The 25,779-nt window shown below is 43.0% G+C and overlaps 2 protein-coding genes across 4 annotated transcripts; one reads left to right on the forward strand and one right to left on the reverse strand.

Annotated features, from left to right (window-relative positions):
* The first annotated feature begins 216 nt into the window (after positions 1 to 216).
* On the forward strand, positions 217 to 2,906 carry ptger4c (prostaglandin E receptor 4 (subtype EP4) c). Its single transcript, XM_041054455.1, has 2 exons — positions 217 to 1,191; positions 1,350 to 2,906. The coding sequence occupies exons 1-2, from the start codon at positions 340 to 342 to the stop codon at positions 1,944 to 1,946; spliced, it is 1,449 nt and encodes a 482-aa protein (XP_040910389.1). The 5' UTR covers positions 217 to 339; the 3' UTR covers positions 1,947 to 2,906.
* A 1,471-nt stretch (positions 2,907 to 4,377) lies between these two features.
* LOC121192676 lies at positions 4,378 to 25,668 on the reverse strand. 3 transcript variants are annotated; one of them, XM_041054459.1, is made up of 7 exons: positions 25,429 to 25,668; positions 24,528 to 24,665; positions 22,663 to 22,993; positions 19,382 to 19,723; positions 6,796 to 6,866; positions 5,427 to 5,640; positions 4,378 to 5,114 (listed from the first exon to the last, which is right to left on the reverse strand). In XM_041054459.1, exons 4-7 carry the CDS (start codon positions 19,497 to 19,499, stop codon positions 4,612 to 4,614), a joined length of 906 nt encoding a protein of 301 aa, XP_040910393.1. In that variant the 5' UTR covers positions 19,500 to 19,723; positions 22,663 to 22,993; positions 24,528 to 24,665; positions 25,429 to 25,668; the 3' UTR covers positions 4,378 to 4,611. The 3 variants fall into 3 exon arrangements, with proteins under 3 accessions (XP_040910393.1, XP_040910394.1, XP_040910392.1); XM_041054460.1 differs by lacking the exons at positions 24,528 to 24,665; positions 25,429 to 25,668 and adding an exon at positions 23,116 to 23,660; XM_041054458.1 differs by lacking the exons at positions 24,528 to 24,665; positions 25,429 to 25,668 and having other exon boundaries at positions 22,663 to 23,660.
* Positions 25,669 to 25,779: the final 111 nt, after the last annotated feature.

Consider the following 25,779-nt stretch of genomic DNA (forward strand, 5'->3'; position numbering starts at 1 on the left):
GGGTCGCCGGCGTTCAAAGCCACAAACGTCACTGTCCTGACATCAGCACTCGGCTTAAAAACCCGCAGCACCGAGCGGTGTAAACACAACCAGACACACCTGCATGTGGGCGTATCGGGAAACAAACACGCTGCTGGCAACAGCACAGAAGAGCCACTTCGAATGCAGCGCACTTTATGCTCCATCGAACAGGGGACATTTCAGGATGTCATTTTGCCGTTAATGGTAGTTTATTTTGAGTAGAGCTCTATATTTCCAGAGACACGTTTTTTTTTTTTTTTCCGAAACATCACAGAAAGTTCTTGCACTTTAACTCCTTGCGCATTGTTGGTTTTGATAATGATCAACGACACACTTGCGTTTGGCGAACTGGACGCGAATGTTTCTGAGCCGCTGTCTTCTCTCACTCTCAGCCAAAACCACAGCGCGCTCCGGCTGGAGTCCAAGTCTCTGGTCACTTCAGCCACGATGTTTGCCGTGGGAGTCCTGGGGAACCTCATCGCCATAGTGGTGCTGTGCATCTCCAAAAAAGAACAAAAGGAAACTACTTTCTACACTCTGGTCTGCGGCATGGCCATCACAGACCTGTTGGGCACATGCTTCACCAGCCCGGTGGTGATCGCCACATACGTAGCCAGCCGCTGGCCAGGAGGAGCGCTGCTCTGCCACTTCTTCTCCTTCTCCATGCTCTTCTTCGGGTCGGCTGGGATGTCCATCCTGTGCGCCATGGCCGTGGAGCGATACCTGGCCATAAACCATGCCTATTTCTACTCCCAGCACATAGACCGGACAATGGCGCGTTTTGCGCTGCTGGTCACCTATCTCGCTAACATAGTACTGTGCATTATGCCCAGTTTCGGCTTCGGGCAGCACGTCAGGCACTTTCCCGGGACTTGGTGCTTTCTGGACTGGAGGGCGATGGATCCACTCGGAGCCTGCTACTCCTTCCTGTATGGCGGCGTGATGCTGGTGCTGATCGCAGTGACAGTTTTGTGTAACTTGGCGGTGTGCAGGTCTCTGGTGGGGATGAATCAGAGGGCGGGAATAGTCAGGACGGAGTTGTGTGAGCAGGGAGGTTCACGTCGCCTCTTCCCCCGGCTGCCGTCGGTCACCTCGGCGGCGGAGATCCAAATGTTCTGGCTCCTGATCTTCATGACCATCGTTTTCCTGGTCTGCTCCATCCCTTTAGTGGTAAGAACAACAGACTTTTCTATTACAACTGTCTACTCTAGAGTTATATGTGCCAAACACATTTAGTTACTGACGTCTATTTTACTTGACATTATAAATGAATAAATGAATGAATACTTATCTCAGACATTCTCTGTCCATGTGTTTCTACGTGACAGGTGCGAATATTCGTCAACCAGTTATACGACCCTGCCTATATATCTGCTGGCGGGAAGCCTGACTACCGGAGCGACCTGTTGGCGATCCGCTTCGCCTCATTCAACCCCATATTAGACCCCTGGGTTTACATTTTGTGCAGGAAAAACCTGCTGCTAAAGGGCTGTGAGAAACTGAAAAGGATAGCGGCACGAGTTAAGGACGGCCGTAGAGACAACACTGGCTGGGCGGGAGGTCACCACTCCCCTCCGTCTTTAAACAGCAACGATACCAGTTACGCGTCATTACGCACAGTCAGCTACAGGAACGACGCGGAGCACCAGGCCTCGATCAAAAATGAGTCCTTCACAGACTTCGCAATGAGACAAGCGTGGGAGTACGACACCGCCCGGGTCAACTTTCACCCGTTCAGCGTCGAGTCCACCGCGATCCTCGGGTGTGAGGAGGAAGAAGCAGCAGATTCCAAACAGGAAGTGGCGGCCAAGTCCTCTCCGGGACGCAGCCCAACACCGCTGCTCTCTGCGCACGTTAGAAGAGTGGACATTGTCACGTGCACATTCAGCACACCGAGCTCCTGTCAGTCAGCGAAATGCTTATGATGGACATTTATTATCTACCAACAGAGGTTTGGAAACGTTTCAGAGTCTGGCAGCTTCTCCATCTGCACAGCAAACTGGGACTTTCGAATTCAACTGTGAGGAAAAAAACCCAACACTGCCAGTGATAAACTCAGCACTACATTCAACTACACCTCTCTTATATGATGCCTGCCTCAGAAAGGTCTCTGAATTTAATTTAGACTTTATTTTAAGGTATTTTTTTTTAAAGATACGTCCAACACAAGTACAACAGCAGATTGTGCAGTATGACACGTCCAGCTTTACATTTCTAACACCTTAATTTCAACCAGAAGAAACCATTCAGACGAGGGCCAGAAAACCACTGGCTTAAGCTGTTTGTATAACTTCTTCTTATTAACCTGCATGATCATGTTTGCAGTAAACTCGGCGAATATGGAAGGCTGCATGGTATCACTGGTGGTGGTAAATATTTTGGGGGTAACTTTTTTTTTTTTTTTTAAGAGGAACCTGATTTCTTACCTCTGCTGAAAGCACTGCAGCCTTAGATGAAGCCTGTCCAAACATGGAAATTTATACTAAGTATTATCATACCCCATGGGTATTAGTGTATGACCCTCTAAGAGTTTGTTACACTGTATGAATCCATATGTGCCATTCACATTACATGTTCATTATGTGTTGTTGTAACACTGCACTTCAAACTTAAAGAAAATTTACATGCTGCTAATTTACCATGTGCCATTTAACAGTGTTGCATGATACAGGGAAAACTGAATGTAGACCTTCTGACCCTTGTTAAACTTTGTTTTGTATTGCATATTTACATAAAATGTTTTGATATTTGCAGCTGTAAACAGCCAAAGCGAACATATCACCTTTAAAAAAAAAAAAAAAAGATCTATATTGTTGCTGTAAGCTGTGTAACCTGTGGTGTTTGCTGGATGTGTTGCTGGTTCTGTGGAGAAAAATAAAGTGACATTGGAGACAGCTCACTGATCAAGTTAAAGAAGAATGTAACCTTTTCTTTTGTTAAGTTTTACATCAACTGTTCTCAGCCGGTAGACAGGTGGCAGGAGAGCTACACTTCCTTCAGACCAAACTGGGGACCAAAGAATCACATTTTTGATTTTGATTTTTAAACCAGCAGGTGGCGCTAGAACATAAAAAGTCCTCTGTAAATTGGTGGGAAAAAAACTAGTGATGCTGATACTGTTCACAGCAAAAATCACTGTGGAAGTCACTTGGAGAAAACTTCTTTAAGTCAGTTTAAATCGGTGCCATATGTGAAGCAACCAGTGATAACATGATGTGTATTTAAAAAACTTTATTCCCTGGAGGATAATACCATACAAAAATAAAGAAACCTTTATATAATAATAATAATAATAATAATATTAATAATAATAATGTGACATACTGAATTCAATCACTCGATCACTTTAAATGTTGAGGTCCTGTAGTATAAATGTTTCACTTGTTTGCTGTACATACATTCTAGATGTAAAACTGATTTTTTGTTTCAATGATGCTGTGTAAAAGCTGATATCATTACCCAGAATTCACCACAAAACTAGAGATCAACTCACTGGTATGTGAGTATGTGATGCTGTTGAGAAAAAAAAAAAAAGAAATTAAATATACCGCATCCTGTCAATGTGTTTCTGATGTCTGTTATTAGGATTTTTAAAAAGTCTCCCTGGGATGAAATGTAAGGAAAATATAAAAATCCCTAAACTAATTTCATAAATGTAAATTGCATCCAATCTGTTCAGCCCAGGTTCAGGAGGCCTTTAATAAATGTGAAAATCAGCACCTATTACGCACTGTATGTGAGCAAAAGTAACTGTCAATATGAAATTTGAATCTTGGCAATAAATAGATATTCATCTACAATATATAGAGTTCATAAAAACAGCTCTCATATGAAGCTATAATAAATAAATAATTTATCAGAAATAAATATATTTTACTTTTATACAGTAATACATGAAGATGCATGGCATCCATTTGGCTGAGTTCACCTGAACATAGAAATTATACGATGTTATGTCCCTGTTTGTGTGTGGAAAAAAAAAAAAAAAAAGATACTGAGCTTCTGTTAAGAACTGGCTTCACTGTGAGTAATAGTGAACATCATATCATAGAAGTGTCTTTTAGTTTGAATCTAAATATAAACACAGTGTCAGTCCTTTAACTGCGTCTTTTCTTTTCATCTCTTGAGCTTCAACCTTCAGGTCTCGGCCCATATAAAAAAAATCAAAAGAGTTATGCTCACATAAAGAGTCTCTTCAGTGAGTAATAACTGCTCTGCTGTATCCTGCATTAGTTACCAGTCGCTCAGTTGAATACAGTTTATCCTTTGATGGTGCAACTGTAAATCCACACTGTGATTCCCTGATGACCCCCCCTCCCACCCCCCTCCCACCCCCCACTCTCTGATTTTCGCCCTCAATCGTCCAGCTGCACACAGACCTCTTCCTCCTCCACTGGAAATGCACCACAGGAAGCCAAAAAGTGGCCTTCATCACTTCCCCTGCTCTGTGTATATGACAGCCCACCCCCCGCCCGGCCGTTTCATACATCCAGGCCTTCCTCATACAACATCCACTCTGAGCCTCTTGACTCCTCTTCCTTCAGGACGGGTGACGCTCGCTCTCATCACCCTCTCCCTCGTTTTATATCTTCAGCCCATACACATGCAGCTGGCGGCAGATAAAGACTGGATGGTCCTCCATGTGGTCTGGGCGTCCATGAAGGAAACCGACTCGTACCGGTCGGGCCGGCAGCAGGGGTTGCTGCTGACCTTGCGCCGAGGCAGCGACCCGTTTTCCAGCAGCGCCTTCAGTGCCAGGTCGTAATTTGTTCTTGAAGACTGGCAGGAGCCCACGCAAAACTTAAAGAGGACGATCTCATCCGAGTCAAACCCCAGGCCCAGGTCCCGAACCCTCATCTCTCTCTTCTCTACACGGCAGTCCCTGCTGCTCTGCTTTGGCCGCCTGTTTTTACCTTTACCCTTTTTATCTCTTTTTCCTGTCTCTTCCTCTTCCTCCTTTCCTTTCCTCTTCCTCTTCTTCTTTTTCTTCTGCGATCCCTTGGGTTGAGGTTCTGTGGGGTCAGAGGAGCGTGGAGAGCGCCCCGCCCAGCGACTACTGGGATGGTCATCCACCTCATCCATTACAAAGGGGTCTGAAATGGAGAGGAAAAAGGAGTGGTAAAGAGTGGTAAACAAAGAGAGTTCTAGGGAAAGTCAGGATTTATTAAGAGTAATTAGGGACAACAACATTCAAAATCTGCTGCAGAATCTAAGATTTCACTCTACCCTTTAACTTAAAATGACATGTCAACTTTTAAATCAAGTAAACAATATTTCAAGTAAATATATTTAGATGACTCAGACACAAAGCAGATCTCCAGCCATGTGCCCCCTTTCCACTCTTTAATACTCTGTGTGGTGAAGCAGATGTGCTGTAAATTACTCTTTCATAAGAGCTACAGTACCATATAGAGCATGCCAAGTAGAGTAAGGGTCACTGTCGTCTTCCTGCTCCTCGTCCTCTACCACCTCTGGTAACGTCACAGGAAGCTCTCGCTCCTCCTGGCCTCCCAGAAGGCCCACAGCTTGGCCTGAGTCTGATGCCGCACCAGCAGTACCAGCTTTCATGTGAGCTCCTTCCGCTAGAGGCAGCAGAGAGAGGAGCACCCAGAGCAGCACCTACAGGACACAGATAACATGTGAGCCGCCAGAAGGAAATCAGAGGGATTTTTTTTATTTGACTTTCTTGCACATTAAAGCTGGCATAATGCATAAATAAATGAGTGAATAAGCCAGGGATTGCTTTTCAAAAAGACAATTGGCATTAGGGTGTGAAAATTAGTTTACAAAGTTAGTCATTCTTAAAGTTGCATTTGATGATATTTTTTGAAATTATTTTTGGCCACCTGGTGGCAGTCTAACGAGTTGTAAACATGGCTTTGACACGCTATCACCTCATAAAGTTGATATGGAGAACCTCTTAACAGTTGCCCTTTTACACATTCAGCAGATACAAAGCAACATCAGCATATATATTTTTTTTTTTTCACCTGCCGAATATAAATCCAATATTCATATAATATACTCTTGCTTTACGCAGATTTTGATGATGTACTGTACTCAACCTGCAGAAAGGTAAAAATTACAGAATGGCGTACAGTTCTTCAGGGAAGTTTACTTAGAAAGAAAAGATGGTCTCCACCAGAGGAACTAGCTGTTTAGTCACATATTTATATTAAAATGCAAATAATAATTAAATCATGATGCCATATCAGTGCTTACATTGTGACCATGTACACATTAACAAAACTAAGCTGACAAAGTGATTTACAAATATAAAAACAGATAAAGACAATGAGATAACATTTATAAGAGCACATAACCCACACAGAACTCTTCAAAGGATCTGTCTTAAGCCTATTTCATCAAAAGTAATCCCACTTACTCTTCAGTAATACTTAAGTCAAATAACTCTGCTTTCTTTCCGCCCTGGATCAAGTGTTGTCCACTGGCTTATAATTTAGCGGTGAAAGCTTTGGCTTTGGCTGACACGGTTTTATGGAAAGCTCAGTCCTGAGCCTTGTGGAGATGGATTTCATTAACAATTTATAACTACACATAAGTCATCCCCTGGTTTATAGTTATCTGTCCATTGAAAATGAAAAGTGATAAGGCTGGTTGTTTGCAGAGATGGTGATTTCATATAAATTGATGATGAATAAGAGAAGAGTGAGGAAAAGAAAGAGATGGAGAATAGAAGAAGTAACAGAACATAAGACGGCGGTAAAAAGTTTCATGGTGTTCTTTTGGCAACAATGCCTGTTTCTGACAAACCTTGGCCTTTGCTGACATTACAGAGGTAATCTCATGTCTATCCTTCCTCCGAACCCTCCATCTGGTCCCACCTGGAGAGAAAGAAAAAGTGAGGGAGATAGGAATGTAAGAACAAGAACAAGCCTTCACTCTGTCAACTTTTCTCCTCCCAGAACTCTCTTTGAAAAGGGTAACATAAACTAAAGGCACAACATGCGGGCAATATGATGTCTATACATTCACAATTGTCCAGATACTGTAAAAAAAAAAAAAAAAGCCCCTGTGGGCCCCTGAGCAAGTCGACGTGTCACATAAATCACGTCTTCAATGCGTGTTTGTTGCTGCTTCAGTAAAAGGCCAGTGTTTGCTGCCAGCTAGTGTGGCTAGTGTTGGCTTGTCGGTTCATACATCCATGCAAACAACCCCAGTCCAGCAACAAAAGGCAGCATCTGCGATATACTTGTCAAAGGCATTCTTCAGGGTTATTCCTGTGGCAGAGGTACAAGCAGGGGGAACGAGGCATAGCGAGAGCACCTCGCGGAGGTCCCAGACAAAAAAAAACACGGAGATGCAGGACAGGTGATAAGAAGTGTCACGGATGCAGATGTTTATATATAGTACGTGCTGGGTGGAGGATCGTGCTGGCTGCGGAGCGCCCATAGCATGAGCTCATCAGGTTCTTTTGTGGCCCCCGCCAAATATGAAAGTCAGCGGAGGTCAGAGCATCACGTACTTCAAAAACAGGAGTAGTACTCAGTTGTAGGAACTTTACATGGTCTTCATCTATCCTGGATCAGTTCTTCAAAAAAAGTATTGCTTTTGGAAAAATCATTAGGATATATCCTCTGGGTACTATGAGCATCTGTGCAGAATTTCATGGGAATTAATTAATCCAGAAGTTGAGATATTTCAGGACCAAACTGGTGGACCAGCCAACCAACAGATGGACCAAAGGATGGACACTGCCATCCAAAGAGCTATGCTCTTAGCAAATACAAAAAATACAAAAGATAATTAAGGATCAGTCACATACCATTTTTTTTTATACTAAACAGACTTTGGAATTCATTTTTGTGCAGAACAAGGACTGTGGATTTTCTCCCCCATTTTTGCATTGCAATATGACCAAGGGGAATGTTTACTGTGACCAAAATTGACGTGTTGTCAGTGTGGCCCCTTGTCTTTGGTTGAGGCCAAAGAACCAACCAAAGAGTGTTTTTGTCCTCCTACTTCATAACAAAAAAACACTAAGATTTAAGAAAATTCTTAAAAAGCGGAATCAATGCCTGTGCACTCAATACAAAACCTGCAGATTGCTTGCTTTGTGCAACTTAATGGTTAATTGTTGGTTGGAAACAGTACTTGAAAAAAAAAAGAATGCCAAGGCCAATTAGTGGCTGTTCTGGAGCTTTTGCTTATATCACAGGACCTTTCCTTCTCATCAACATTTATTACATGTGTAATGATTTAAAACAGTAAAACAGTAAAGAAAAGTTAAGGGTTCTGGCTGTTCGAGAGTCAAGGTTAAAAACTAGAGGTAATTTTGCTTTTGCTGTTGTTTTGGAGCAGCCTCTTGCAAAGTCTCACAGAAGCTAAATAACAGCATATATCCCACTTTCCTCATGCTTCTTTTAAACCAACACAGCTTCAACTTTGTGCTTTGTATTCTCTGTCTTCTCTGCCCCTTTTCATTCCCTCTTTCACTTTTCTTCTTCTTGTAAAGCACTCTGTAACTTCTGTGTTGAGAAATGCAAAGTTAGTCGGGTGAAACAACCTTCTGCCTACAGATACCTCCAACATCTTTGAAACCACATGTTATCTCTAAGGGGCTTTGTATAACCTTGGCACTGAACTGCAGCAACGAAGCGCGCCCATAGCAACGTATTCGAGCATGTACTGTTCGTGTGTTCAAAAGATCTCACAGATATGTAGTGCAGCACGTTTATTTAACAGTCAAAAACAATCTCAGTTGTTCTGTCTGTGCAATGAGATGGAAGACTGACAAAAAGTTAAGGATCACAGGTCACGATAAGACCTGTTGGTGCATTTGTGCAATCCTGCATGTTCCAGCTGTAGCGATCCATCCGAGGGAAAGCAAAGTTACAGACACTGAGGAGTGGGAGAAGGAACAAGAGGACGAGGAGAGAAAAACTGAGCATAATTCAGGCAGACAGAGACAGACAGACAGACAGTGTAAACGTCACTGCTGCAACCTAAAACCAAACTGTGCTGACTCCTCAGCTCTCCATCTCCCTCTGTCTCAGAGCTGATTTAAAACCTAACAGCAGTGCGAGGTAGGACAGAGGGCTACAGATCCTCGCTGGCTCTCAGGAGAGGTGCCATTCTGAGTCACTAATGCTACAGCTGGGAGTGTTTAGCCCCTTTTAGATCAGCGAGCTGGGAGTCTACATGAGCCTGTCTGCTGGTTCATTTCACCCCGGCACTCTGGAGCTGTTTACACCCCGACGCCTCCAGCCTTTTCAGGGGATGAGGTGGGTGGGGGAGCCGAGGGGTGGAGAGAGGATTAAAAGAAGGAGCGGGACACTGGTCCTGAAGAGCTCCAGACTGACACAAGCCTACTGATGGTGTGTGTATGTACAGTTTCAGATCCGATACTGCATGTGTGCACTTCTATGTGTGTTTAGAAAGGAAAGCATGTGTTTCTTCCTTGTTTGGCTGATTAAAGCCTTTGGTTTGTCCATCAGGCTGCATGTCTGCAGCAGGGAGAGCGGAGTTCTTGTCACCTTCCATTTTCATTGTTGGTTCTCTGCACTCCAGTTGTTGTTCACAGTTAGTTAAGTGGGTAAGCCCTCCTGAAGCAAGTACAACCCATAAAGCCAGAGCCGGCTACTCTTTCCAGAGCTTATGCTGCTGTTGTGAATTGCTTTTCCAAATACCGTCTAAGTGCTTGGCGAAGATGGATGTGGATTTTATTTGGGGGATTTTTATGAGTGGTAAAAGAACAGAGGTTGCCATAACAAAAGTAAGTCAGTTTACTGAATATGATGTGTACTGAGTGGGTGTATTTATCAGCATTCATCAGCATTTGGACTTTCATCTTACAATTAATATCTAATATTACTATACAACCCCAAGACCAAACAACAGAACTGCAAATTCTTTCGACATCTTAACACATTTAAATTATTACCTCTTAGAAATGTGATTTTTCTTGGGGGGAAACAACATGTTAATGTTGAAACAAAATAGAAAACAGTGGTAAAAACCAAAGTGCCCCTGGTTTAAGGCATGCTGGTGAGTTAGCCTTAGCTAAAACTAAGTTACCCTGTTTCGTGTAATTGAAAAATAAATTTTGATGCTCCAACATGTTAGTTATTGCGCTTTTCTTGCCATGTGAATAAGGCCTGTAAATAATCATAATGGAGCAAAAAGTAAAACCAAATAAACTAGTCCTGCTAAAAGTTAAGTAGCAGAGCTTAGCAGAGCTGTCGTCTCTACAGCCTCTGACTCCAGTGGAATTCACATGATTTGATGCGGTTAAGCTACCTTCAAATCACGTATTTAAAGCATTTCATTAAAGTTTAATTTTATTAAACTAGCTCATTAGTTCAAATGGACAATTGAGAGCCAAGAAAGAAACAAGAACATTGCGTTTTCCGTGACAATGGTTCAATAATCAGACTTAAAGACATTTAAGGTTTTACAATTTATATATCTGTCAAACATTTGACTAAGAGCCTTCAAACTTCACTCTCAAACTCTTTTTTCTTAATGCCAGTGTAGTTAAAGCTCTGTGGCTTTCTGAGGACATATAAATAATCTATAATTCCTTCTTTATTACTGTCAAAGCTGTAATTAAGTCTATTATTATTGCTATTTCCAACAGAGACACAGAAAGGAAGCAGAGCAACATTAACATAAATGTGTTTCTGATTAGTGATCTATGTGCCTACTGTATACTATTACACCCTTGGACCTGAGCTTTGCCACAGAGCCTCCATAAACCTCTCACCGTGTAAAAAAAGAAAGCTCCAAGCTCTCCCGTTGTTTCGCCTCCCTCTAAAAGCCAAACTTCTCTGATAATGACCTCCTATTAAAGACACACACTGTTCTTTGCTGCAAGCGCGTGCACATACGCGAAATGTTCTGACCTCCAGCTTTAACCTGTCACTAACGCGGAGCCTGATTGCAGGAGCGGGGAGAAAAACAAGAGTACAGTAAATCACCGCTGGCTCAATAAAAGACACCTGCAGTGTAAGAGGAGATGCAGGAGAGAGAGGGAGAACACCAGGAGAGCCGTCTGATCACTACCAGACACTGAGAAATCGGCGGAGGTCCCACAAAACGAAGCATGGTGATATCTGCTGTACATGCTTGTGCCCCAAAGCTCTTTACATTCAGAGCAGTGTGAAAACTGGTTTTGTAACTTTGCTTTAATCTTGCATGTGACGTTCTGTTGACAGAGTTCAATATCTTTTCAGTATGTCATTCAAGGGGCTTCAGGGTGTAACAACAAGCCCTGGTTGAAAGTTTTTTTTTACCTTATCTGAATCAGAACTCCAGGAAAAGGCCTCTGGGAAAAATCTGTGATTTAGAGCTGTGTAAATAAACATAATTTAACTTTTTGTTAGACATTTATGTGATACCAAGGAGTCATGTTTTACTGCCCCTTCTCTTTAACCTCCTCTCCTCCTCCTGTTTCTCATTTTCATCATGCTTCATTTAATGTTTCATACACATGAAATGTCTTTTTCCTTAAAAGAGCTATCTTCGCCTTACTAAACCAATTTCACTCTTCAGCAGTCAACGACAGCATGTCTTAACTATGCAAGGCAGCCACAAAGTCAAAGAAGAAAATGCTAGAGGAGGAGCGATAGAGGGAAAGAGATTAAAAAAAAAATCACATGATAAGAGTAAGGAGAATTAAAAATAGAATGAGTTACTGTCCAGGGGAAAGACAAATGAGAAAAAGATAATTGAACCACTGAATGGGAGAAGTCTGAAAGCAGAGACAAGGTGAACACGGGGAAGAGAGGGAACGACAAAATGAAAGTGCAGAAAGAGAGCACAGACTGAAGCCCAGTCAGTCTGTAATCCCATAATCCCTGGCAGGCAGGCAGGATGTAATTGCTCGTTATTGCCAGTTTCCACTCTGAGGCCTGTCACTGCTGGAAAACCACAGAGCGCCGCTGAAATGAGAAACAGATAGCAGGTCCCATGCCTCGGTTCAGATAGGTCAGTAGGCCCCCTACGTAAACCCCCCCTCCCCTCGAAACACACACACATATGCCCATGCACACTGGTGAGCACACACAGCCATTCTTTCTTTCTGCTGTGTTCTCTCATAATCCTTTCTCTGCCACAAAAAAAAAAAAAAAAAACACACCAGTATACACCCTATCTTTGTCATTTTCGCACACTGTCCAGTGCACACACACAGGGGAGCCGGGGTAATCAGAGGTGTGGACACTACAGAGCGTGTCTGAGATTTTTTCAGGCCTGTAACAGACAGTAAAGCATGAGAAGGAAACTCTGGTGGGCTGAGAGTAATAATGTGTCAGGAGCAGGTTGTCTGATTGTGAACAACATGAGCTGGGCCACCACCAGGATGGCCGACACGGGTGCTGTGTTTCAGCACTAACTAAAAGTTAGTGCTGAAAACAAATAGTCGATAGATTGACCTCTCGATGGACAGAAAATTGATAGTCAACAAGTCTGTGTATGATTTGCACTTAATCAAGAATTTTTAATATTAGAAGTCACGAATAATGAGTTTCTAATGATTTGAATGACTAGATTCAACTAACATGCTGTTTGCTATATCAACTTTATAACATGATAATCTGTCAATGATGCTCTTACAGTACATAAAGTAAAACAAAAAATAAATGATTAATTCAGCTTTAAGATATATTCTCAATATTATGGTAATTGTTTTGCTAATTATCAGCTTGTGCAGGGTTAGCTATAATGGAGAACAGTACCTCTTTCAAGCTTTGCCTGTAGGGTTAGACAGTACAACCTGGACCTCATTAGAAGAACCTATTAGAGGGAAAACTTATTGGTTTCTTGATCACAAACCTGAGTGATTAGTGATTTACCTCACTGACCCTGCAGCCTTCTCCCCACACCAAAGAGAAGAGCTACAGAGAAACGTGTCTAATGGTTCTTCGGTAGGATAAATGAAGCACTCTTAGCGGAGAACAATGTGTCTGAAGAGTAACAGTTCTGGATTAACGCCGTCACACGTGCAGGTTCAAGTTGCCAAAGGTGCTGCAGAGAGTTACTGCAGGTCATCAAAGTGCTGGGATCAGCAGGTCACAACAAGCACCATAAAATGCACGCTTCCACGGGACGTTAAAGTGCCGTCCATGACCAGCACATTAACCCCGAGCTGCATGCCCTGATGGCATTATTACGACAGGCAGAGAAAAAGAAAGAGCTGCTCTCATCATATTAACCACCAGAGCCGCCTGACTCCATGAAAGAAAACATACTCTCAGTGTAAAGCAGAGAGCTGAGGCTGTAGAGTCGAGAGCATGAATGACAGCTGCTTCTAACCAGGTCATGTAAACAGGAATAAGTGGTATCATCTCAGTCCTGAAATATGCTGATTTAGCTGCTCAGACTTTCACACGTGACGCAATGAAGTTTGCGGTAAACAGGTTTCAAATATGCAAATCAGACTCTCCCCTTCCTGTGTTTACGTGTCTGTTCTTCTACATGCCTTACTGCTTGTTTGGTTAATTTGGATTACTGTAGCTGTTATTGTTGGTAGACACACTGTCAGCTTGTGCCAAGATCTGACTTCCTTCTCAACAAGTCACTGTTTCCATCAATCTGTCAATAAGATTTCATCATGAGAAATGAAAAAAAAAAATTTCATTTTCCGAACAGTGCTTTAGAGCCACCAGATAACGTAAAATCATTTCTAAGTTGGTGATACTTAGATTGGCTGGTTTTTTTTTACACCTGTAGGTAGGAAACCTTCCGTAAAGTCTAATGTTGAATGAAACAAACCACCTGAGTGGATTATTTGCCAACATCTATTGATTCATGAGGAAAAATGAGAGATGGATATGTAGCACTGCAGCGTAAAATACAGTTAAAGGATGGTTTACACAATTTATTTTGGAATTTAAGCCAAATTTGTAGTGGTTATGAAAACATACCCACTGAGGTAATTGCAGACATCTAGGAACACAGCAACACTGCTAAAAAAAATAGGTCCCATGGGGCAAGAAACACAAGCCACCACAAGGGTTTTAGCAAACCAACAGTTTACCCAGGTTATTTAATCCATCTCATTTGGAGGTAAAACCAAACACTGAGAGCACCTGAAATGTTGATAATTTATTATTGTACAGTTGAAATGTGTGTACAAAAACTCTACAGCAAGTAAGTCAGTAAACTTTGATGGATGCTTAATGAATAGTCTGGGTAACACTTCTATTGTTTGCCTTAATTTCCTTCTCTAAAGATGTACTAATCAATAATTTTATGTTCACCATGGATGAAATGGCTGTGCAGTGTAGAACAGGTAATTTGTAGTGACAAATCCTCAGAGAATTACGACCCGACTCTACATGGACCATTTGGGGCTGTTTTGGGCCCGGGGAGCTGGGCTAGGTCGGTGCCTTGCTCAGGGGCACCACGGCCATGGTTGCAGGGTGGGGGGGGCGAGAGTGAGTATTGGACTTACATCTTTTATGTGGACACAAACATGACTGAATGAACGCTAATGTTGGGTAGGCAAATGTTTCCTAACACATTTGCCACAACATCTATGTCGTTTTCAGTTTGTTCTGTTGCCCTCAAGTGGCCAAACAAAAAAATCTATTAATGCAGCTTTGACAACTGTATTATTGTACGGCTGCTCATGTTTGCTGCTTTGCTTGACTTCTTTTTAGGAATGTTACCATGTTCCAAGACCTCAGAATTTAATTTGACTGATGAATAACATTTTATTATTTGCAACAGGAAAGATGGCCTGTAATAAGAAATTATAATAAACCACAATTGTCCTTCAATACACCATCAGAAAAATTGCATCAGCCTTTGAAACTGCAAAGGAAGGAGAGAGAAGGGTTTCTGGTACAGTAAGGAAGCGTAGTGAACTTGCTATAGGATTTTCCACATCAGCTGTAACTTCCATGCAGTACAACGGCCTCTGTGAGATTAAGCGTGCAGGGTCACTGGAAAGTTTAGCTAATTGCAGTTAGCACTAATCACTCACAAAGAAACCCACAATGCAACAGACTCATAAGTGTCTTGTGACCCGATCAGGTAAATTAGATGGGACACCATCTTCCGCTGCCTTTTTTTTTTCCCATGAGCGCTGAGATAAAGACAGCCTCCTGATGCGACACATCTGTGTCCTCACCTTCTCGCTCTCCTTCACTTTGTTTCTCACTAAGGCAACTTCCCAGTGTCCCTGACCCTAATAACCCAAATTCCTGCCTGATTAAGTTGGTTTTAAAAGGAAGCCACACAGAGAGCGGTTGGGTGAGCCTCACCTTAAATGGGAACACATTTTAGCTGTGTTGGAGAGATGATCAGAGGGTAGGATTTCACTTTCCGGTGTTTGTGAGGATGGCGGCTCTTAAAAGGCCGCAAAAAGGACAGAGGGAAAGAATGGAGAGGGAGGAGAGGAATAGATAACATACACACACATTCAACACATAACATCTCACAGTTTCTCTCTTTCTTTCTCTTCCTGCTCATTTTCTCAAACATACTCTGTGTCACTGACATTTCCACCAAAAAATTGGCTTTGCACACACACACATGCACCCAGGACCCCTCACCTTTTATACAAAGCCACACACACACTCTCTGAAATCCCCTCTCCCACCACCCCACCCCACCCTCACGACCTTTTCTTGATCCCATCTCATGTTGTTATTTCTCCAAATTAAGCCCACACTGAGCCTGAGAGCAACAGGCTCGGTGAAAAGTGAAAAGTGGCCATCGGTGATACACACACACACACACACACACACACACACACACACACACACACACACTGGCCATTAATAGTGTGTCTTGTGTCTGGGTGAACCAGCGCTCTCCAAAGTGTTTCCGTGTCGCCCGCTCGCGCCCCAGACAGGCTGGGTTTAATGACCTGGCCTGATAGTTCAAAGCAGCCCTCAGACGCTATGATTAATGAATGTGACCTGCTAATTTCAGAAGAATACAGCTTATTGTATCAAAAAACTCTCTCACAGACACAAACACTGTGCTGGGCTAGTTAACATTCTTCTGCATTTCGAGAAAAAGTTGTTTTAAGGAGGGAGATTTCACGATAAGGACAGGAGTTAGCTTTATTTTTCATCAGCGACTCCAAAAGTATTAACTGCTGCTTTGTTCTAAATAATTTAAGTTGTTTGAACTTGAAGAAGCCAAAGTGCTCAACAACAACAAAACAATTCAAGATCAGAGAAAGAAATAATTCCCCAAGCGTACTTACACAAGATTGTCCACCGCTATAAAAGCAAGGACCCAGAAAACAGAAGTTGCATGGGAAGCATTTGTCTGAAGGAATACATCTAACAAATTGAAATTCCTTTTTGTCAGATCATGCCTCCTTCAATTTGCCCTGAAGGAATCACTGTGGTTCGCTGCGTACTTTAAGCACTTCCAGATTGAAGTTGCCCTGTGGCACTTGAGGTTGCATAATCAATCTCTCTCACTGCACTCTCTCCATTAGTGCCGGGGACAAAACAACCAGAGTAACGTTACACACTGAGGCTGAGAGTCGGCTGAAGACAGGTCTCCCTGCGCAGAGCACACATCCATCTTTTAATGACAGATTTCCACTGATCTGAAAAGACTGTGGCCTGGTTTAACGGTTGAATATTTCAGTTGATCAATACTTCTATGGAAGGAGCAAAAAGTTTGAAGCTGTTGTTTGTAGAACCGAAGCCTGTCACTGTGCTTGATGATGCTTTTTCTGCATCTTATAGTTTTGTGTCTCCTAAGCAGTCAGTACACTTCACCTTTTGGTATTGTATTGTGTTTTTAATAGTTCTCTAGTGGATTCCTTTTACAGAACAATTATCTGATTTGTTGTTTTATTTTTTTTTCTCATAACAATCTATAAAATAAGTTAAAACCCCATAATACACATACTTGATGAAAACATCCATTTTCAAGTTGAGCCAACAAATCACACAGTCTGTGCATTTTGTGTTAGCTTGCTTTTTTAAAAAGACTGGCGTGGAACAAAGAAAACAAATCATTTACAACATTTAAAGTGTCTTAATGTCTTTGTAAGTACTATTACACATAACATTATTAAGCTCTCTAGCTAGCTAGTTCTGAATACTACAGTAAGGGTATGGGTAAAATGGTCTTTTTACTCTCGTTAAGCGAGATGAAAATTAGCTAAGTCTAACGTTTTTTGTTCTTCGATATATTGATATATTTTTTCTTCGTTTTCCATTTTCTTTTGAGCGTAATGTTTCCATGTCAAAGAACTATTATTTTAACTTACATGGTTGATGTTTCTGCATTCTTAGCTATACTGAGGCTAAATGCCATTCTGATTACTTAAATAACAAATATTAATGCAAGACTAAGAAGCCTAATAATGAAAATCAGGAATTTTTGCCATTTTTTTTTTTTTAAGAAAAATTAAGTCTGGAAAAAGAACCTTTATTTGGTCTTAAACATTGTTTTTTTTTTTTAAAGCTTCTGTAATATTTATCGAGCTCCAAAAGTGGCTGAATTTGTTCTTCCATTCTTTTTTTTACCAGCTCATGCCCCTTGGCTGTCAGGTGAAGTAGACTGTTCTATTTTACATCACAATTCTGATGATAAAGAATATCCTGTAGGATTACATTTTCTGAAAATGAAGGGTTTTATCCTCAGTATGTCTCAGAGTACTAAATGAAATACATAAAATCTAGATTTGAAATATCAGGCTTTGCCTTTGAAAGCTTAGTGAGTAATGAAGACCACTGGGAGAGGGAGACAAACCGTGTCAGAGCCTGTTTGCAGCTACAGTAGCTCCAGATACATTTCTGAGGACGCTTCTATATAAATGAGTGGTAATGATGCTAACTTCTTTTGTCATTTTAATTACAAGTGTTTAATTGGCTTTTTGTGAGCTTGAGGAGCAACACAGAACAGCATCAGAGCAAGAAAGAGTTAAACCCATAACACCAACAAACGGCACGCTAGCTCTTGTAAAGCCACATGCCAGTTAAAACAAACCAGACCACACATCAGGAGGCTGCTGGTAAAGAGAACGCACTGGCCCGCAGTACCTGACCCTCGGTGGAGCTGCTGACCTTGTGACCTTTGACTACAGGAAGTGAAAGCCGTGGCAGCATGACGGGGGAGTGTGAGATGCCTGAAGCAGAGGTGGCACTCTGATGTTTCGGCCTGAGAACAGACCTGAGATTTTAAAAGACACGAGCAAAGAAAAACAAGGTTGTTTCACGACATGTTTTCTCACATTTTACAGGCATTTTATTGGTGGACGCCTGCTGGGGATGTGTGACATGTCTCATGTGATGCCAGGGCTCTCGCACACACCGAAATTCATCGAATACAACAGCTCTGAAAAGCAGGGAGGAGACGAGAAAAATGGAAAAAAAGATAAAAACACCAAAGCCAGATCCAGCTCTGAACATCTGATGCCTGCCGTCCTCCAACTGAGCCTCGTCTGCGTGCATGAGTGACACTGTATGTACATGAACGTGTGAGTCAGTGGGTCACTGAGACAGTGAGTAAGTATGAAAGTTCATCTACAAACGTGTGAGTCAGTGACACATCATGTAGTTTCTTCTACATCTCTGAATGGACAAATCCTGACAAACTGCACAGTTCGGGACAGAAAGCACTGCAAAGTGAAACTGTGAGTGTGATGAGGAAAAAATACTGATGAAAAAGATCCTGAAACAGCCTCTGTGTCACCAACTCATGAGGCCGAAGCGATCAACACAGTTTCATCTGAGACCGAAAAGAAGCGTGCTTGACTTCCAGCACGTCAAAACACCTGAAGCTTAAAATACTTCATCTGGCCCTGATCCCCTCAGAAGCAGTGGAGAGGAGGGAAATGGATGCAGCTGTGTGTCTGTGTGTGTATGTGTGTGTGTGTGTGTGTGTGTGTAAGACCAGCACTTTGATATTTAGATCTGCAGCCCACCACAGAGGAGGGTCACACTGGACGACTTCCTGACTGCCACTGTTTCTCCTCAGCCATAAGAGCACACATTTTGATTTATATTTTTCCACCATTCAGAATCACCTTCTCACACCTTGTTAAGCGCTTCAGACCATAAATCATAAAACTTTCCTTCACAAAATACAGAGAACAAACACCTCCACCATCCTCCTGCCGGATTACATTTCACAAACACTCCCAATAAACACTAAATTAAATCCAACGCTGGATCCAGGTCAGAGTGACCCTGAGAGTCAGAGGAGCCTTAAACAGCTGGCAGGTGCGTGCAGGGAGGTTTGGAGCTTAGCAAAAAAGCCACTGATGTGAAAAGAAGTCAAACATCAAACAGTGTTGTCACAGCAAACACGGAGACAAGAGCGCAGGCCTGCTTTCACAGCAACATTACGCACAAATATACCCAACAATATTCTTCTAAAAGCCAACGATAACAGTTAGAAAACTTTACAGCCTTACCAGCTGTACTGAGCGCAATCTTCTGCTCCAAGTGCGCCCCGGTGGGGACACGAGAGCCGCTTCTTCCACGCTGCGTGCAATTCATGATTTTGACAATCCATACGCCGCGACGTGTCATGTTTTACACCTTACTGTCACGGTGACACTCGTGAGTGTTCAGAGCAAGCTGACTCCTCTGAGGCTGAAGCAAACATGAAGAATCCATCTAAGAGCGGCTCTGCTTCAACGCGAGAGGCGCCTCCTTCTCTCTCTCTCTCTTTTTTTTTTTTTTCTACGCGGTCAAAATCCTTTTTCTCTGGCCGATGTCCTGCCTGTCACGGCTCCTCACAGAGTCTCAGCACCCTGAAAAAGAACAGAGGGGGGTGGATAGTGAGTACAGACTGTTAGCCTGTGAGCCAAAGTCATATCATCCTAAAGTTTTATAATGGGTCTCAGAGTTAGATTTGAAAGGTTGAGTGAAAATGGATCACTGGATGTGATCATTTATCACTTTTTTTCATTTTTCCCCCTCAGATTTTTTTTTTTTTTTTATAAAAGCAGCTGCACTCTCAGGCTCTAACTCAGTCACATCCTGCCTTGTTTCAAAAGGCTTGTTTTCTTGAAAGAAGTCAAACTATTCTGGAAATAAAGTGAAGTTACCTAAAACGTATTTTTAAGTTGCTTAAAGAAAAAGTGTATTTTAAGACAAAATACAAGGCCGCGTGACATGTTAAAGCTGGACATTTTGCAGACGGCAGAGCTATCCGCAGGTCAGGAAAAATAAACTTTACAGCTGACTGGTGCGCGCAGTGTAAAGCCTATATAAAATATAATTAGGCAGGAGTTTGTTTGGGGCGAGATAAACAGTCCAACAAGGAATGAGAGAGAAAGAAAGACACAGAGAGAGAGAGAGAGAGAGAGAGAGAGAGACAGAGAGAGAGAAAGAGAGAGAGAGAGAGAGAGAGAGAGAGAGAGAGAGAGAGAGAGAGAAACTGACAGTCGAACAGTCTGAAGTGTAAAGAAATTTGCTTTTCTTCAATTTGCTACTCGCGCTGACTCACGTCCAACCATAGTTTAATGAAATGAAGCCAGTTTTTCAGGCATGCCTTCCCTCTCCTTACCTTCAGTAACCTGTTCAGTCTTGTCTCCAAACAGCTTGTACAGTTAATGAGTAAATAACACCGCGGGAAATTTCTCACAACATGTTCTGCGTCTCTTTAAAGAGAAGTCAAGGTCGATACGGAATCAAAACGTCCGAGGAGAGACTCCGCGCGGTCACCTGAATCTGTGACACCTCGTTTTCTTCTTCTTTTTACGCGTCAGTTGATCTTCAGTGGATCTGAACGTGAAGTTCAGCGGGAAAAAAAGCTCTAATATCTTACTTAAACATTACAAGTCCATGCGTCACGCCTTTACGCAGCCACAGTCCGCGTGTCCAAGTGAGCGTTTCTCTTGTTCTTCTTTAAAAGAAAAAAAAAAAAAAAAAAGACTCTCTTACTTTCGGACTCGGGTATCCAGGTTATGACAGACTGCCCCGCTCCGGTGTCTTCTCAGGAGTCTACTACACAGCTACTAAACAATGTCTACAATGCCCCGCAGGACTGGAGGCTATGCGTAAAAACAGCGCGCCGCTCCGCCTGTGAGAGACTTTGTGAAACCGGAGCACGGTGGCCGCTGTACAAAGTGCTGTGATTTTTCTTCCCCATCCACATAGCTCAGATGTCTTTTTGTTCCTGCGCCGGGTGTAGTGAGGGAGGGAGGGGGAGTGACTGTCACAGAGGACGGTCGTGGAGCGTTTCTGGAAAAGTGTTCAGTGAAAGTGGGAGACTGACATCTGTCACTCAATTTTTACTCTCCTAGGTCACATACAGACAGTGCAAGCATGGACAAACACAAGGATTTATGTGTTTTTTTGTTTTTCTAACATTTGCTTGTTGTGTCTGTGGTTGTTTTGCGTCTTACTATGGATATTTTGCGTCTTTCTGTAGTCGTTTTGCATCTCTTCATGGACATTTTGTCTCTCCTTGGAGTCTTTGGAGTCTTTCTGCTAGTCATTTTGCGTGTTTGTAGTTGTTCCCAGTCTCTTTGTGGTCTTTTTTTTTTTGCATCCCTTTGTTGACTTCCCAACAAGAAATGTTGGCTGTCACTTTAAACATAGGCTCTGGCCCAGAGCCTCTTGACCTCTTGTGTCTCTGGGCCTGTGCCCAGTAGGCCAGTTAAGTAATCCTTCCATGCTCACATGCATGACTGAATGTGCAAACCTGTAGGTCTTCACTCTGTACACACACACACACACACACACACACACACACAGATGTTTGCCATCGTGCTTCATGCGTTTGCTCAGTCAGTCCTGTCCTGGCCTCCTCAGCAGACAGTGTCACCTGCTGTCACGAGCCTGAAGGATGGACACGACACATACCCCAACTCACTGCACCACAAAACACACACACCTTCTACCAGTGGAGCTCCAGTATCTTCTCCACCCTCTAACTTGCAGGTTTGTCCTGTTCTGTTCTGCCACCCTGCTCCACCCACCCACCCATCCACCTCCTGCCAATGCACTCCCTGCATTGGCAAACACTGAGGCCTGCTGAGCACAAAGGCTGGGTAAACAGCTCTGTAGCTTTCTTCTCTGGACCCACTCTCTGCACTGAGGCAGAGACAAATGCAGGGAGGATCCTGGTCTCTGCCACGATGCTATTTATAGTGGCGACCAACAAGGCGACAATGCACACAGCTGAGGTGCATGACATGCAGGAATGTACCGTCAGATAATAAGGATGAGCGCAATAACAACAGGAGGGAAGAGAGATCTGCTGCGGTCGTAAAAATCTAATATTTGTGACCACGATGAGTTAAAGGAAGCAAAATGAGCTTTACAAAACTTTCTCTTCCTAATGATACCCAAAACACAGGCGGGTTTTACTCCTTGAAAAAACACTCCAAACATTAGCACACAAGTGTCAAAGTGATTCCGCGGCCAAATAATGCCAGTGCTCCGCTAAAAAAGATGAGATAATAACCCCCAGAGTGAAAAATGTCCTCAATAAAATGAATCACTGTGTAAACTGTAAGTCAACAGGCGGGTGGCAGAGTTTCAGCAGAGAGGGCACCACCAATTTAAGAAGTGTGTGTGCTTTTCAGAAGTGTGTCTGCACCATCCATCACAGTGAGCGATGGCGATGAACTTGTCTGGCTTTGTGAGAGGGATTTGCAGCATGACACTGTTTGTACACCCACAGTTAAACCCCGTGCAATCACAACACACACATATCTTCAGCGCACACACACATACTCACGCATAGGTTTCTTCTTTGGCAAGCCACAAGAACATGATGGCTGTTGTGGAATTCTTCATTTCCCTGCAAGAATATAAAGCTGAATTTATAAAGAGAACATTTTTTAAAAAGAAGATATGAGATTTTTTTTTTTTTTTTTTTAATCATTTGCTTGTGTCTGGTGAGAGCCGAGTCTCTGTTCTCCAAAAAGTACTGCTGTCCCTGTGGGATGTGTACAAGTGGTTTCCATGGATACAGGATACTGTCCCGGCCTTTGTAGCTGTCATGGGTCCATCCAAGTGGAGAACCGGATGGGGAAAAGGGTGGGTGGTTTGGATTTTGGGTGGTGATGCTGAAGGGAGACAGAAAGGAATAAAAAGAGTGACTGTTCCAGATGTGAAGGACAGTTAAAGGTTTTTTTTTTTTTTTTTAGCTTCTCTGGTTTCTTCTGGAGGCACAGGTCACTGCCCTCACCGCTTGTCCTTCCTCTCTGTCTCTTTTGTGCTCTCTCCATCTGAAGGTGACTTTCTTGTCTTGGGTCTCTTCCAGCTTTTAAGTTTGTTTTCACTTTTTCAAGTGGGAACTCCCCTCATCCAGCATACTGTCCGAAGCCCCCAGGGCCAAATGTGTGGGACAAAGTCAGACTGTAGCTGGAAGAGCAAAACATTCAACTCCATAACAACGTGTTTCCACATTAACCCAACAACTGAATATAGCACAAATAAATCTGCAGTAATTTACACTTCATCAGAGCATTTCCAAGCTGCATTCCTGCAGGCGTCCTCCGGGTTTGTTGTATCGCTGTTCATACAAACAAATCATAAAGCAAAGTGTCGGCATATGGCTTGATTAGAGGCGTTATTATGTGGATGAATGACCAGAGTACACAACATGGGAGCTGCAGAAGTAAGCAGTGGTGAAACTTCAGAGCGTCACTCTGGCTTCAGTCTCATCACAGGCAAGTGTAGCTGAAATGATAAGAAGAAGCAGATCCTGTGGTGATGTTATTTTGTCGACCTTGTTTTGCTCAGGCAAAACAAGGGCAGTTTTACTATTCTCTGACATTTTATAGATTAAACAGTTCATCAGATTTATTGTTTAATCAAAAGAATATCGGACAGATGAATTAAAAATAAAAATAGCAGTTGTAGGCACTAAAATCCTTTTGTTACCTGGCTAAAAATACAGGTGATGGGGGCACAAATGAACAAAACAGGGACTTGAACTACGATAAGTGCAAAATTTTTTCTGTGTTGCTGAAAAATGTAAATTTTCTGCGTCCTCCTCATACTTCATACTAAAGACAACAAAGCTGACCGAGTAAAGGTAAAGTTTTTTTTTCCCTACAGATGTTTCTGACATGCTTTGGGCGTCTAGGCACTTTTTTTTCTTGTGCAAGACAATCAGAAACACTGAACAAGGGAAGCTGCCATCTTTAAATAATTCAATTCAATTCAATATCTCTAAACTGTTTCGTGACACTATCTTTGTTGATATTCACTAATGATCCAGAAGCGATCACTGCTGCCAGGCTGATGGCAAGAAGAAACACTCAGTTGCCTGTGGTGATACAGGTGTGGGACAGCCCTGTAGGTGTGTCCCATCCACAGACAAAGGTACACTGACAGAATGTGGGACACAGTGCGTAGAAGGGAATGTTGTTTTCCCTCATCTCAGCTGACCCAGCATTAAGTAAACATAGAAAAAAATGGGTGTCTGAAAGGGTGTTTTCTCTCCCCATTCCAACTCTTTTTACGAGGAGTTTAAATTTCAGGCCCAGAGGTCGTGGCCTCTCCGTTCCAACCCTACTGAGAGGAGGTGGGGCGGGGAACCTGTCGCAGAGAATAAAAGGCCCGTCGGCTGAAGTGGTGCAGGCATGCTCATACCTCTGTCTGCTGGACAAACAGGAACGTCCGCCTCCAGCCGGCCAGCTGCCTTGGAGGGTAGGGGCGGTTGGTGGGTGGGTGGGGGATCCCTAGTGGCAAATATCCTCCTGCTGAGGGGAGTGAGCCTTCGATCCCACCCTGCGGAGGTCAGGAAATCTGTTGAGTCAGAGTAGCCATAGCTCGGTGGTTTTGGTTGACCAGTGAGGCGTGACTGGGGGGGGTCGACAAAAGTTTCTGGCACCCCATTAACAGCAGGATGGGACGGTCCTGCGGTGCTTTAAGGGCCCCCAGCGTCTTGTCCTTTTTCACCTCACACCGGCGCTGACTCACAGCAGCCCACAGCTGGACGGCCTGCTCTCCCTTCGTTCTCAGCAACACTCCTCTGGTTTATGGTGATGTTGTGGTTTGTCAAAGTGAGTGAGAGCTTCATGGCTGCAGCTGAATAGTCTGTGTGTTTAGTGTGTGTGTGTGTGTGTGACAGGTTTTGAATGGGTCCGTCAAGGCTACAGCAATGAAACAAGATCCACCTCAGAGTTGAGCAGGTGAAGAGAAAGAAATACACGGCACGGAGACGGAGATAGGAACAGAAACCAGAACAGAAAGAATGAGGGATGGAGACCAGAGGAGTGGGTGAGGGGAGAAAAAGCGAGAGTCAGAGAGGGACACCGAGTGGGACAGACATAAACACACAAGAGAAAAAGGAGAGTACATTAGGGAGGAAGTCCGGTGGATGGAGGATTGAAAAATGATTTCCTCTGGCTCTGCAGGTAGGAGATACAGAGTACAGAGCAGCAGAGGAAATCCCCTTCTCCACGCTCCTCCGCTCAATCCCTCCTTCATCTTTACTGTGAGCTTCCTGCAGTTTGTAACCTCTGAAAGTGACACACAGACTGTACAATACCTGATGTACGCTTCATAACCGCAACAGGGCCCCTCCACTATAAGCTCACTGGACTGTGGCACTGAAGGCCACACTGAGCTTTGAGATCATCCGGGCCTTCAGGGGTCTTCAGGCCACCCGCCGTCAACATTTTGACAAAAGCAAGGATGAAAAGTGAAGCCTGTAAATTGAGATGAAACAGAAAGTAGACTAAATACATCAAAAATATTTACTATATATACTGTAAATTCACAGAGTACAGAAATATATTTATACAACAAGACAAATAAACAAAAAAAAAACAAACAAAAAAAAAAAAATCCACTGTTGGGCTCCACAGAATCAAAAGATGCAAACATGCACAGGCAAGTA

This window comes from Toxotes jaculatrix, chromosome 14 (genome assembly GCF_017976425.1).
Source record: "Toxotes jaculatrix isolate fToxJac2 chromosome 14, fToxJac2.pri, whole genome shotgun sequence".
NCBI lineage: Eukaryota > Metazoa > Chordata > Actinopteri > Toxotidae > Toxotes > Toxotes jaculatrix.